This window comes from Alexandromys fortis, unplaced genomic scaffold (assembly GCF_014885135.2).
Source record: "Alexandromys fortis isolate MF-2015 unplaced genomic scaffold, M_Fortis_MF-2015_v1.1 scaffold_30, whole genome shotgun sequence".
NCBI classification, from domain to species: Eukaryota; Metazoa; Chordata; class Mammalia; order Rodentia; family Cricetidae; genus Alexandromys; species Alexandromys fortis.
The window spans coordinates 8,067,623-8,082,750 of record NW_026067922.1 but is presented as its reverse complement, the minus strand read 5'-3'; the positions used below and the strand labels follow the sequence as shown (position 1 = coordinate 8,082,750).

Genomic DNA, 15,128 nt, shown 5'->3' with positions numbered 1-15,128 from the left:
GAGTCAAGGAATGGGTCATCAGTCTTCAGAACATTCCTGTGTACTCCAAGCCTCCAGCTCAACCAACTGCCCCTCCTTCCTCCAGTCTGGGCAGGTCAGGCCTCACATTTGCTCATCTGAAGCTCCTAGTGTCCTAATGTCCCACTGCACAGCAGTGGATAGAGTTCTTAATTTATGTACATACCAGTTAGCAGTCACTGAGGATGCATAGGGAATTAGTTCCTAAAGATACAGGAAAAAACGGGATTTCTGTCCTCAAATACAGTCACTGACTTGAGAGGAGACACATTGGCATCACCTATAATATCCTGAAAGAACCTTTTACCCTGAGCACACAAGCAAGGAATAAAGAGATGAGTGAAAGTGGCCCATGCCTATGGAGGAGGCAGGAAGGGCATCAGAGAAGGTACCTTGGCTCAGATTCATTTGTCCACAGTGGGGAGTAGATAGCTGGGCAGAAAGGATTATATCCACATATCGACACAAGTACACACAAGATTTTAGTTCTGAGAAATAAAATATCAGAACAGCTAGAATACAATCTCTGAAAGAGGCAATGTCGGGAACCAGGCCTGAGGGATAGGAAAGAGAGGCAGTTCACTGGGGGTTTATCTGTCATGCACAGGAGCTTAGAATTCATATTACAGACACAGCAGCACATGAAAATATCCAACTGGGAAATTCCATTAGACTTGTATGCCAGAAAGATCACTCAGGTCCAAAAAAAAGTGACACTCCTTCTTTTGCAAAAAAGCCAGAGTGGCAGCATGCCCAAGCAATGAGCAGAAAAAGCCATGGCAGGATGTTGCCTATCCTAGAGTAACCTTGAGCAGGGCAGCACAGTCCTCTGAGCCGTTTCAAGCACAGCTGTCCCCTGCACAATGGAGCTGCTCACAAGGCCCAATGGAAGACAGGAGTGAAGGCATTTTAAAGCAGACATGTGGCTATATGGTAGACTTTATATTTCTACTGAGCACTGGAAGCTCCGAAGAACAAGTCACTCAGCTGACTATTGTTACAACCCTTCCTGACAGTCCCTGGAACAACTAGGAAAACCTTTTACATAATTTTTTAAACATACTTTTACATAAAAAGGCAACTCTTTTATGCTTTGAATTCTATAGAGTAAAAATTTAAGACCAACTCAAATACCTTAAGATAAAACACTAAAGGATGTATGGCTGAACAATGACCCTTCTGTGACTTTGGTCTTGCTGCTTCCTGCCCAGAAAGCTCTTCCGATCAGTGGCTGCACAGTGATGCTAATGGTTTTGTCTTTACTCAACGATAACCTTTACCAACTGCAACCTTTCCTGACCCTTCTCAATACTACACACACACACACACACACACACACACACACACACACACACACCTCTACTTCCCATTACTTACCTTTACATTTTACTCTTGATATTATGTGGGAGTTTGAACATGTATCTGAACATGTGGCCCACCAATGGTGGCACTGTTGAAAGTTAGGGAACGTTTAGGAGGTACAGCCTTGTTGAAGGAAGTACATCACTGGGGCTGGCTTTGAGTTTTAGCCACATTCCACTTCTAGTTCACCCTCTGCTTTGTGTTTTGTGGAAGATGTGATCTCTCAGCTTCCTGCCCAGGCCTCCTGCTGCTGTGCCTGCCCTGCCACTACACACTCTCTGGAATCCTAAGCCAAAATAAACTCTTACATTAGTAGCTTTAGGTCATAGTGTTTTATTGAAGCCACAAACAGTGACTAACACAGACCTGATTCCCCAGGAGAATGTAACTCCTAAGTGGGGTGCTTTATGTACTCACTGCTGCTCCCTCCAGAGCACATGTGAGACTGAAAACACACGGCTCCAGCATTTAAGATATACTACAGAAGTATGAGTTTTCAGCCGTCTTCCCAAGAAACATTTATTATTACCCCTTCTTATTCCAGGGTCTGCTCTAAGCACTGGGAAATATACTATACACAACAGACTGTGTCTTCAAATACCTCATTATCTAATGATAAACTCTCTATAACATAGTATGCACACCATGAAGGGGCAGGCACGGGCTAAGTGTTAAGTAATGCCCACACAGACAGGGAGGACTCTAGGAAGGTGCTTCAGTGTGTAAGCAATGCCTGCACAGACAAGGAGGACTCCAGGAGGTGCTCCAGTGTGTAAGCAATGCCCGCACAGACAAGGAGGACTCCAGGAAGTTGCTCCAGTGTATAAGCAATGCCCGCACAGACAGGGAGGACTCCAGGAAGATGCTCCAGTGAGACGGTAAGCAATTCTGAGGAAGGACCAAGTGAGGGCCAGATGGGAAAGTTTTCTGCACACTCAGTCACACCTATCAGGGACTGCGTGCGTATACATAGAACTTGGAGCTTTTAGTATGGGGGAGAAGAGCAAAGACAACTTTAATCAGAATTTTCCTCCAAAGAATGCTTTAGAGATTTTTCTGAAAGTGAAACAGAAGGGATCAAGGTGCGGCTCTGGGGCCAGGTCTCTTGTAGTAGTAGGAGCAGCAGGCTGCGTCCCCACCACCCGGCCGCCCGCACGGCTAGCTTTACCTGAAATAATTACATGGAAACTGTATTCTTTTAAACACTGCTTGGCCCATTATATCTAGCCTTTTCTCAGCTAACTCTCACACCTGGACTAGCCCATTTCTAATAATCTGTGTAGCCCACGAGCTGGCTTACCAGGAAAGATCTTAACCTGCGTCTGCCTCTGGTGGGAGAATCATGGCGACTCCTTGACTAAGCTTCTTTCTCCCAGCATTCTGTTCTGTTTACTCCACCCACCTAAGGGTTGGCCTATCAAGGGGCCTAGGCAGTTTCTTTATTAATAAGAAATCATTCCCACATTAGTCTCTGGCTGTCTCAGAGGTGTTACGTAGAGTATATACTGAATCTCTCTTTGGTCCTCTTGTCTCTAGCATTCAGTACTCTGATCCACACATCATACAACTATCTTTTTAAAAAGTTTTACTTTCATATTTTTATAATTTCACAAGTGTGTGCTTTGCATACCAACCCCTCTTCCCTCCCTACCAACTATGTCAACACTTTCCCCTCCCCAAAATCTCTTATATGTATTGTGTTTTGTTTTGTGACCCAAGGTTAAGCAGTGTCATTTGGTGACAGTGGGTTTGGAGTTACAGGTTGAAGCATGGAGGGCTCAGCAGCATGCACACGACTAAAGACAGTGACTCTCTTGCAGACCCTACTGATAAAACAACCATCCAGAGGTGCAAGGTAAGGGCCACAAGATCTCTCCCTTTCCTGACTGACTGTTGATGGAGCTAGTCTTTTGTGTGCCCGGTGCAGGTAACTGCTGCTGCTGAGAATTAAAGGCTACAGAAGCTGTACTGGGTCTAGGGAATGGTGTTTCCCTGTTCGGCACACAGTCTTCCAGCTCCTGCATACTGCAGCTCACATAGCATGTTCTCTCTTCTCCCTGACTAATGATTTTTTTAATTTGAATATATGGATCTAAATATACAGGGATATGCAAATGACGATAGGTGCCTGCAGATGCCAGAAGATGTTGGATCCCGGGAGCTGGAGTTACAGGTGATGGTTAGCTATCTAGCACAGGTGCTGGCAACCAAATCCAGGTCCCCTGCAAAAGCATGATATGCTCTTAATCCCTGGCCATCTTTGCAGCCACCTTGTGCATCTCTTAACAGACGGGGAGAACACTTGTAGATCAATGAGGTCAGAAATATTCCTTTTACATCCCAATGGGAAGGCCAGAGTAAGGTAGCTAGTGATAAGTGTGCTGAGGGCTTTGTCATTTTCTGAATTCAGGGAAAATGCAGCAGAACACATTGCATATGGTGGGAAGCTGATATATAGATGGCTATAATGGTTAATCTTCATTGTCATCTTGATTGGATGTGAAAGCTTAAGTTCTCAGGAGATTCGTAAACTGTACCTCTGAGTGTATCTGTGTTTCCAGTAGGCATTAAGTGAGACGCCTGCCCTGAATGTGGATGATACTGTGCCAAAGGTTAGAGGTCTGAGTTGAATAAAGTGGGGGAAAGAGGGAATCCTGTAGCAGGACCACAGCCTCATTTCTCTGCTTCCCTGTGGTCTGGAGGAGGACAGCCTCTGCCACACACTGCTGCCACCTTGGTATTCTGATTGTTTCATACTCTAAACAATGGAATCAACCAACCATGGACTAAGATCTAAAACTGGAAGCTAAGAGATAACCTTTAGCCTCGGGAAGACAGTTGGAATGTGGGACTTCAAATAATGTTAGACCTATTAAGACAATGAAGAGAGACTCTTGGTGTTAGACTGGATGTAGTCAACATTATACTGTAGATATGACCTCTTTGGGGGGCCAGTGATGTAAAGCTGTGATCTAGGGAGGTGTGTTTTGGTGTCACATTGATAAGAAATGGATTTGTATCCCCAAGGCTAGGAGAGAAGATGGAATAACAGGGAGCAGGAGAAACCCATAATCCTCTCTGCAACCTCCCCCAAGTGCTACTACCATCAGGTTGTGGGATGCCTCCTTCCAGCAGTGAGGTCAACCCAATAAGAAATCTTCCCTCTTTTAAAAATGTTTCTCTTGGGTGACTGCAGCCATGACCAAAAGCTGATGAACACAATAAATGAGTGAAATGGGAAAGAGGTCCCCTTCACACAGCACCTGTGCTGCATGCCAATGACATCCAGAACACAGTCAACTGTGCTTCAAGAGTCAACTCACCTTCTGGGAAAATAGTCACGTTTACAACAAGGTACAATGCATTTGGCAAAGTAAAGCATCACTGTGCTTCAACAAATTGGTGTCTTAAAGCAAATTACTTGTTCCTATTGGGTATAATAAAGTACTAATTAAAACAAGCAAAAAATAAACTCACTACAAATCCCCACTTAGCCCCCACTTAATCTCTATGATAAGACACCTGCTCTGGTTTGAATGAGAATGGCCCCCAGAGAGTCCCATGTTATGGTGGAACTGTTTGGGAAGGAGTAGCAGGATTGGCACTGTTGTGGAGGTGTGTCACTCAGGATAGCCTTTGAGCTTTCAAAAGACGCAAGCCATTCTCAGTGCCTGCTGCTTGCAGTCTGAAATATGTCCCCTCAGCTGTTCCTTCCTCCATGCCTTAACTCTGCCATCAGGATTCCAGTCCCTTGGGACCAGATGCCCGATTAAATGCTTTCTTTTCTAAGTTGCCTTTGTCATGGAATTTTGTCACAGCAGTAGAAAGGAAACTAATATAACACCTCACTAAAGAATCTCGAGTGAGGAAAGCTTTGCGTTGGCATATACTTTCAAAAAATCTGGTTCACCACAGTAGGGAGAAAGGATGCTAGAACTGCTCCATGTATGGAAGTGGTGGCTTGCAGTGTGGTTTGTTCACATCTTGAAAGATCAGAAAACATGGACCTTGGAACAAAAGGAGAAGTATATATTGCCTCCAGGCCTTGACTAGTTAGCCATTTCTGCTACATAGATCAGGTACAGTCCCTAAATGAATGCCTCACACTTAGTGGGGTAAGAACACAGTGCTTGCTTAGCCAAACGCTACTAAGGTATTAAAACAGACCTAGGAACAATGCACACCCAACAGTGGCCAGGTCCTAGGAAGATAACCCTACACCGTGATAGACTGGTACACCCACTCGTCTTTTAAATAAAAACTGAAAGATGAGAGCAACTGTTCTCACATATAGAATCCACATGTTTTAAGAGACTAGTGTTTTTAGAATGGTTATGACAGCTAAAATTTTGATAAACCTGTGAAATTTGAAATTATTTCTTCATAGTCTGCCTTGGCCAGAGGAAGAGAATCTTGCTTCAGTAGACATTAGGTGTGTACACACTGTGGCTGTGAAAGTCTGGTCTATTTAACTATGCATTGAAGTTCTCTTAAAACGATCCAAATCAAATAATAAATCATTTCCTAATGCTGATCCTTACATGTGCTTCACACAAGTAAACTGCAGGATTTCCCAGTAGTGACGGCCACACTTTTGGTCAACAACAGAATGCAGCTAGTCCTGTCACTCAGAACTTAGCAATGAGGAGCACCTGGAGCTTGTGGCAAATATAGACAGGATTACATCTGTACACTTGGTGCCTCCTCACCTTGGGATCACAAAGAAAGGTGCAGTATCATTCACGGATCACACCGCTCGCTGTGATGGTGACTGAAAGCTTATAACCACAGAATCTAGAATCATCTGGGAGGTGGGCCTCTGGACATCCCTAAGGGGGATTACCTTGACTGTGTCACCAGAGATGGGAAGACTCACCACCACAGATCACATTTCCCCGGGCTGTGATTCTGGACTTATAAACAGAGGGGACTAAACAGCGTGTATGCACCGACTATGGACAGAATGGGAGTAGCTGCTTCAAGCTCCTGCTGCCCACTTCCACCAACATGGCATGCACCTTGAGCTGTGAACTAAAGGTAAGCCTTCTATCCTGTAACATGTGAACTAAAGGTAAACCTTCTATCCTGTAACATGTGAACTAAAGGTAAACCTTCTATCCTGTAACATGTGTCAGTATTTATCACAAGAATAGGAAAAGAAACGTAGGTGTCTACTATGCTAATTTAGAGAGTCAGTCTCCTCGGGAGATGGGAAGTAAAAAACCAATTCTGCCTTTTAGTCTCTCCTAAGAGCTTGGTAAAATCACCTTTGAAGAAGTGAGAGAGGATGAAGATTTACCATTGGTATTAGACAATTGTCTCTTTATGCTATCCGGAAACAGCTATGTCTCAGAGAAAAGGATAGAGCTGTTTGTGGAAAACCATTGTATATAAAAGCTTATTTTGACTATTTCAGAAAGGCTATAATTCAACTCAATAGTAGAGCAGAAACCATAAGGACTCACCCTGTAAAGAGGATGGCACTTGTCCGTGAAACATGGAACCAATCGGGCATAGATCTGTAGGCTATAGTAGTACGCTGCCAGCTGGAGAGACAATGCTGAGTGAGCCTGCTTCTCAAAACACTTGTTAGCATCTAACACCTAGAAAAAAGTGGTGGAGAATCAACTCAGAAGTTATCACGCACTGATTACCCTAGGATTATAATACAAACTTCCTATCATATCAGCTTGAGTCCATCATAACAGGCAGTAAGAAAGTTCAGAAATAAAGTAGACCTCACTATATAAAAGCAGATTGAAAGACAAACTGAACATTGAATTAGCATTATAGTTTGGTTTCTGGATACTGACTGAGCTCTGGTACCTAGACATTATCAGGAAAAGAAGACATATACCATACACAGTTTCATTGACAATGATTCCCAAGATAGGCTTTTGTGTTTTTAAGTTCTCTGTTGCTAAGGTGAGCTTACCTGTGGTAAGGCAAGAAGATAAGCAAGAGCCAGCGTCATGTCATGCGGCAAAGCATCACTTGCTAGCTGCAAAAGAACTGAATGTAGAGGGGATAAACACAAAAACTGCATTACTCAGGATGGAACTTGCTATTGTTATTTTGCTAAAAAGCCATGCTGTAAAATTCCCACTGAATATTTATGTTCTTACGCATGGACCTGTGCTGCTCTCTGCTGCAGTCAGCAAACAGATGCTCACCTCGTACAGTGCTGAGAATGAGCCATGAATGCTCAGTGCCAACGGAAACATCTACAGCATCACCCCCACCATTACAGAAACCCCTCACACAATGGTCAGCAATGGACTTCATTTTCCAGGCAGCTCTCTGGGAAGCAGAAGTGTGGGGGGGGAGCTGCAGTTCTGACCAATGTCTATCTGACATTGTCTACAATTCAGTGGAGTCTACCAGTTCTCTGGAAACCTCCTTTTAAGGAAATCCCAGTGTTTCACACACTGAGAATTGTTCCCTATTAGTTTTACTTCTTGAAGTCTTCAAATGTGACCTTTAATTGAAACCTGACCTAGTTTATTTCCAATTTTCTTCAGATTATCTCACTCCTTTATCTGAATCCACTCATCTCTTCCCAGGATCCCTCAGGTGCATCTGCCTCACAGGTCGTGGCTTTGCTCCAGCTAGCTAGTGCAGGACCTGGCTTTCCAGAGCCGTGGTTAGAGCCAAGCTCAATCCCACCTGGGAAATTAAGCCCCGTTACTGACAGTCTTATCATCATATCTTTATTGGCGCATCAACTCAACTTTTCCTTGATTTACTGTGCAGCTCCTGGTTTCCATAAACCAAAGCACCACTAAGGGATTTAAGTTTGTTTCCACAGGGGGTGTAACTACGCATATGCTCACAATGTGGAAGATGCTCCAGAGCAAACAAACAAGGCATCGTAAGAGGAATGCTGGCAGTTAGAATAAACAGCCTCCAGCAAACAATTAAAAAAGGGAAAGTCTTCATCTGCATTAGAAATTCCAGAAAATTTATTCTAAAAAAGCTATACTATGTCCCAAACTGTTAATAACATCTCTGAACTTAAATAATATACATACACAGTTTATACCAAATAACAATAGAACAAGAAATGGGCAATTCTCATTCACTATGAGTACTAACAAAAACGCCACTTGAAGCTTTTTCTAAGGGTCATCATTGCCCTTGCTGTGAAAGCCATCACTGTGGACACAAATGTTTGCTACAACACAACACCACAAGCACAGACACCGGACACACAACTATGCTGATTACACTATCTTCTATCTTTATATTGCTTTGACATTATGGAATCCTTGCTAATCCCAGAGACGCCGTCCTCCTGGAGCTAGCTGATGCTGAAGATGGTGAGTAGCCCGTGAACCTAGATTTGACATGTAAAACAAACCCAGACTCAAGGCTCTGCACCAGTTTCTCTGACTTGGTTGTAATATACTGTCCCACGATTATCAATCTTAATCACTCCAGGGTCTGGTCTAGACAACTAGAATCTAAACTGATAGCCTCAGGCTATTCATTCTACTCAAAGTTAACCTTGCGCATGCTCCCCTCTCCTCTTATGAGAACATCAATAACGACCTTTACACATGCCTTCCCTGACCCCTCTAGCCACTGCTGCCTACCAGCTGCTTTTACCCATGTTTTAGGGTCTGTATCGACCATCTCCCTTCATGACAATTATTTTCATACCTATGTGTCTGCACACTTAAGGAAACCTAAAATCCCTGCTGTAGCCTGGAATAATTAGGGCAAAAATCTAGAACTGCACAGTGAACCTCAGACAAATGATAGAGGAGGAAGAGCACCATCTCTAGAATTAGACAGCACCAGGAAAATGACCAGGTCCTCCTGATCTGAGAGACTCTGCTGGACATGGCGTAAGACACCCTTACCAGCAGCACACTCAGTAACCACTGGCATGAGTGAATGAGCTACAAAGCATTTCAGACTCTCAACTTCAGGGGATAAGCAGACAGTAAAAGCCTCGTGTCTGCTTAGTTCAGGCTTAGAAACAAGTTACAAAAAGTCCCTTTGGCTTTCAAAGCATTTTGGATTTGGGGTCTGAGAATATTGGCCTCCTAAGCGAAGAGTAAGTGAAGCAAGGCAGGGAAAGTGCAGAGCAGTCTTTAGCAGGCAGGAGCCTATTTCCTCCATCAGCGACTGGCTTGAAGTGCTGTTTTTCAGTAGGACTTGTTTTAATTTCTCCTCAAATATTGATTGAATGGTAAGTCTTTCCTATAACAGGTAAGTACCACAGGTAAAAGAGGCAATTGCTTCCTTTTTATATAAATCACAATTCTTAATAAATTAGCAACTGCATTTAAGCAGGAAGACCAATTTCACTCCGAAGGAACTGTACACTCTAACAGCCACCCCTGATTAATGGGGTGTGTCAACCCGCAGCTGCTTGCTGTTGCCTACCACTCCTATGCAGCTCTCCACAGCAGTGTACCAGTCGCCCCTCATCTTCTCTGTGGAAGATGGCAGGGCTTTCCATGCATCTGCAAAGGACACCGCAGAGTCCCAGTAAGTCCTTCCTTTCCTATGTGCCGTCAGCCAACACACATGCCATGCATGGCTGGGGAAAACATCCTTCCTTTGGCAACTAGCCATGCTAACACCTCAGCTGTGTTCCTTCCTTTTCATTGCTCATCTTAAATGAGTGGTCCAGTTCATGGTATTCACTGCCTTCACGTCCACTTCCTGGGTTCTGCATCCCTGCATCCCAACTACATCCCAACTGATATGAGACCACAGGCTGTGAAACCTAATTTTCTTCCTTTTCCTTTACGTTTTTCAGCTCTCACTGTGGCACTGCACAAAGTTAGATGATTCTGTCTGTGGGTTCCAACAACACTTTTCCTCCACCTGTCCTCAAATGGTCTCTCCTCTAACTCTTCTCCCCTAGATAGTGGACGAGGTTGCTGTCATATCTTTATCTTAGTCCCACTTTACAGTTTATCCTGTGGATAACTCCCCAGAATCTTGATGTCAATGGACACTCTGGTCTATTTCCCTTCTCCTTCAACCCATCTCAGAAGACTTGACATTGCTAAGTATATGTTGTGATGGCACAAACATTCTGCCCCAACTTCTTCCTCTTTACACAATGACTTCAGTATTTGTGAAACCTTTCACTCATCCCTGTAAACCAGACTTAAAATTCAAGAGGCATCTAGGACCCCAGTCTCTTCTTTGCTCCCTGTTCTGCAGGAAGTAATCAAAACTCCTGATGAGTCACCACCAAAGGGCTTTCACACATACCTTTCATTCCATGCTGCAATATCCGGATTCAAGTTTTTTGTCCTTTAAAAGAATGACTCTTAACAACCTTCCAACCCTCTACCTGGCACCTTCAGTCCTCCTCCTTCCGTGTCCTCTTCACACAGTAGGACTATTGTAGTTAGCACCTTCAGTCCTTCTTTTTCCATGTCCTCTTCACACAGTAGGACTACTGTAGTGTCAGCACCTTCAGTCCTCCTGCTTCCATGCCCTCTTCACACAGTAGGACTACTGTAGTGTTAACTAAGCCAGTATAACTGGCCATCTCCATATCAAAAAATAACAAACCTTTTCCAGATCTACCCATTGTTTAAACAATTAAAGTTAAAATTTCTTATCTGGGCTGAGTGTGTGGTGACTTTTATTTGTGGTTTCAAATGCCTCTTTCACATACACCAGATAAATCAACCTGACATTCACAGGTGGCCTTTGCTCATGGCATTCCTGCAGGTAACAAGAGGCACTGACTAAACTGCCTATCATTTTTAAAATATCTGCCCTGATGGGATACATATGGAACTGATACTTTGAATGAATTAGTTTCTCCCAACACACACACGCACACACACACACACACACACACACACACATATACACACACAAAAACCCTCTGAACAATGCTATCTCAAACCTTATGAACATAGGCCCAAATTTAAAAACCAGTTATGTGTACAGATAGGAAACAGGAAAGCCAAGTAAGACAGTTACTATAAGTACACACCCGGTTGTTGATATCCCATGCTATTACAAGCAATGAACCAGCCCTATCTGTTTGTTAGTGTGTATTGCTAAGATTCACAGGACAAATTACTATAGGGAGCATTAGGGGATGGAAGTACACACAACTATAATCTTCATGGCTGTTAGTAAATGGCCATAAGTGGCCTGTGTTTCTCACATCTCCACTTTAGCCCTTGCTCTCTGCAGCACCACTGCTAGGATGGCTTCAGAGCTGGGCCAGTTCACTCACACTTGAACATCCTGACCCAGCATACTTGGCTTTTTAACATCTATTTCAACTGCCCAAGACAAGGGAAACATGTCCAAAATTCTGTGCACAAGGTAAGTCTTCACTCATGGGATGACCTCCTGAAATTAACCCTAATAAAAGGCTCTAGAGATTTCCATTCCTTTCTGGAGAACCATGATTTGAAGAACTGACTACACCGACAATGCAAAAGTCTTTGCGGTTGGGTTCTCCTTGTCAAACCACTCTATAAAAGAAAATCCAAAATAAAGGTTGAACAACATACCAGGAAGACAAGGTAGGACAGAACAAGGAAGTGAGGGGTGCACCGGAAGGGAAAGGCACCCCTCACCCCGCACACTGGCTTGCATTTCTCAACAAACATGAAGAACTGCAACACAGCCAAAAAAAATCAAAATGGTTGCAAAGGCTGCCTATGGGTGAGACTCTGAGAGCTGTGTCTGAGAGTTGAAACAGCTAATGAGTGGTGCCCATGGCCAGAATGTAGGGTGTATCCGATACGGAGGATATGCCAAATGTGGTGCTGGTCAGAATCTGCCAGACTGAAGAACTAAAGGACAGGAATGCACCACAATTAAACACTAAGAGAGGCCTGACATTTTCTTATTAAATGAAACAAAAGTATAATCTCTAATCCAGCATTTCCAAATGAAAACCTGCTTAACTGAAACAAAATTATGGCTACATGATGTGGGAGTCCCCTCTTTGTGTTGCGATTAGCATTTATAAAGAAACTGCCTTGGCCTATTGATAGGGCAGAACTTAGGTAGACAGGGAAGACAGGACTGAATACAGGTAGGAAGAAGGGCGGAGTCAGAGACACCATGGATCTGCCACCAGAGTAAGACATGCTCCTGAGACTTAGCAGGTAAGCCACTGCCATGTGGTGATACACAGATTAATAGAAATGGGTTAAACTAAGATGGAAGAGTTAGCCAATAAGAAGTTACAGCTAATTGGCCAAGCGGTGTTTTAATTAATATAGTTTCTGCTTGATTATTTCAGTTCTGAGTGGTGGGGACGAACAAGCAATCTACTCCCTTCAACAGATACAAGACATTTGCATCAGGGAGTCCACAGCAGCTTTTTGTGAGAGCCTCTGATTTGAATCTGCCATGTCCTTCCACAACTAAATAGACAAACTAGCCAGGCGGTGGTAGCGCACGCCTTTAATCCCAGCACTCGGGAGGCAGAGGCAGGCGGATCTCTGTGAGTTCGAGACCAGCCTGGTCTACAAGAGCTAGTTCCAGAACAGGAACCAAAAAGCTACGTAGAAACCCTGTCTCAAAAATCCAAAAAAAAAAAAAAATAGACAAACTGTTTCATAGTCATATAACAAATCAATACTCAACAGCAGTAAACAAAAACAATGTACTAAAAGGCATGGCCAGAAAAGATTTCAAAACCTCTCAAATTAAGTTTTACATAAGGTTTACACACCAAATGACTCCACTGCATGCATTCTACAACTGCCAAAAATGTGTGTGCAGTAGGCAAATCAGACACGGATGTGCTCTAGGAGGGTGGGATGTGTGCTGGCTAGGAGAAGGGGACAACAACATTATGTTTCTGGACAGGGCAGGGCGTCACTCAGCACTTGGCTGAACTATTTTCTGTTCCACCATTTATAATTCTTATTTGTTGGAAAAGCAGTAAATATTAACCCTATCTCAAAACTAACAATATTACGTGGAGGAGGAAAGAGTCAAGTCTTCAACGTACCTTGCAATACATGAAAAAATAACTTGGATTTGGTGTAGAAGGGTGAAGAAATAAAACCACAGTATGTATAGTAAAAGATAAATTGACAAATCTAGATGAAGGTCTATGAGTATAATCACTGTAGAATTTTTCAATTTTATTAAGAATAGTAAATGTTTTAATAAAATTTTGGCAGGAAAAGGCTTCCCTTATATTTAAATATGTCAAACGTTCAATCTTGCTGTTGTTCACCGATTCTTCACAGAAGCTCCCTTCTAGAACAGCTTTCCAGATCTGGTTCCCAGCACTCAGCCAACTAGGCTCATAACCACCCAAGTGCTTTCTACTAGAATCACAGGAGTCCCGGGACTACCCGATCACAAGCCCAGGTGGGACAGATCATGTCTCTTCCCAACCACAACAAAGCTGCTAGTATAACATAACATTTTTCTTCAACATAAGATCATAACTCATTATTCTCTTCCACCCTAGCTTGGTGCCTCTCCTAACAGAGCAGCCATTAAAGTATACTGTTGGGAGGACTGGAAGGGGAGGGAATCATGCCTTATACTTTCTTACAGCTCTCATTGGGAATCAAGTGTTGCTACAAAGGGCCAGTCAAGCCACACATAAAGGAGACATAGCAGTCTCAGAATCAACATTGGACCCTTCTCAGAGAAAAAAATAAACACAAGGGGTTTCACAAGGATCCACAAAATTCCATACTGGCTAAAGAAAATCAATCACGGGAACTTTATATCACAATTTGAAATATACGAATTTTAAAAAGAACTGCTCTACTTTTTAGCAGTGTGTTTGAGTTTAATTTGCAATGCTAGCCTACAACCCTTGGAGGCAATGCATTTTTTCAAACAAGTTAAACATCCAAAATCAGATAATCTGTTCAAAACCTCTACAATGCTTTCCATGGTGAATTCCATTCCAGAACTAAATGCTCAAAGCAAAGACACCCTTATTATTGATTTGGAAATCATTAGCCATCAAATCATTCATTCAGCTAAATAAATAATGATTACTTTCTTCAGTTGGTTTATATAAAAACTTTTTCACCAACTTTATTTAAAGAGTCTAAAAATTCAAATCATCCAGGGAAGTTTAATGTGTGTTATAATCCACATCAGAAGTCATCAGTAATACATTCCTATCATGATTTTAAATTTAATTAAATTTAGTTTCTATGATTCCTCATTTTGGCTGGGTTTCTGGCCATCATCACGTTATAAAACTATTGTGTATAGTTTCTCTATGTGATAGTGTTGTTCTAAGATACTATATTTGCTAGTTCACAAAAGATAAATCCAAATAAAAGAAGCTATTATTAAAACCATCCCTATACCGAATATTCACAGCAAATTAAGGGTATGTACAAAATGTCCTTTCTTAGCTCTAAAATTTTTTTAAGCAGTCATATTGGATATTAAAAAAATACCAGGACACACATATAAAGCCCTGTACCCTGATATCCTACTGACCCCACAAACAGCTCACAAACATGCATTCAGATCAATGAAGAGCACAGTCTACAACCTGACCTGACAGTCATGGTACCCACACCGCCCCCTTCACCACCACATGGACAAGTACTTTGCATGTCCCAAACAGACCATCCTGCATCTTCTGGCAGGACTGCTATTAGATGCAGCAAGTGGAGGCTGAACTTAAAGTTGAACAGAGCTGACAGAAACAATGCAGGTAGCTTCCTGTCCTGCCAGGAAAAAGGTCCAGAGGGTAGGAGCAAGCACTGACTCACAAGTTGTACACACACACACACACACACACACAC

General features: G+C 42.8%; 1 protein-coding gene across 2 annotated transcripts in view; it reads right to left on the bottom strand.

The window, feature by feature from the left end:
• Nbas (NBAS subunit of NRZ tethering complex) overlaps nt 1-15,128 on the bottom strand; it is a 291,403-nt gene that overhangs the window by 103,447 nt on the left and 172,828 nt on the right. For both annotated transcript variants that reach the window (XM_050141900.1, XM_050141901.1), the window contains exons 39-40: nt 7,316-7,392; nt 6,846-6,983 (exon numbers count right to left, since the gene is read on the bottom strand). In XM_050141900.1, coding sequence (XP_049997857.1) covers nt 6,846-6,983; nt 7,316-7,392 — 215 coding nt within the window. The remainder of the gene's footprint in view (nt 1-6,845; nt 6,984-7,315; nt 7,393-15,128) is intronic.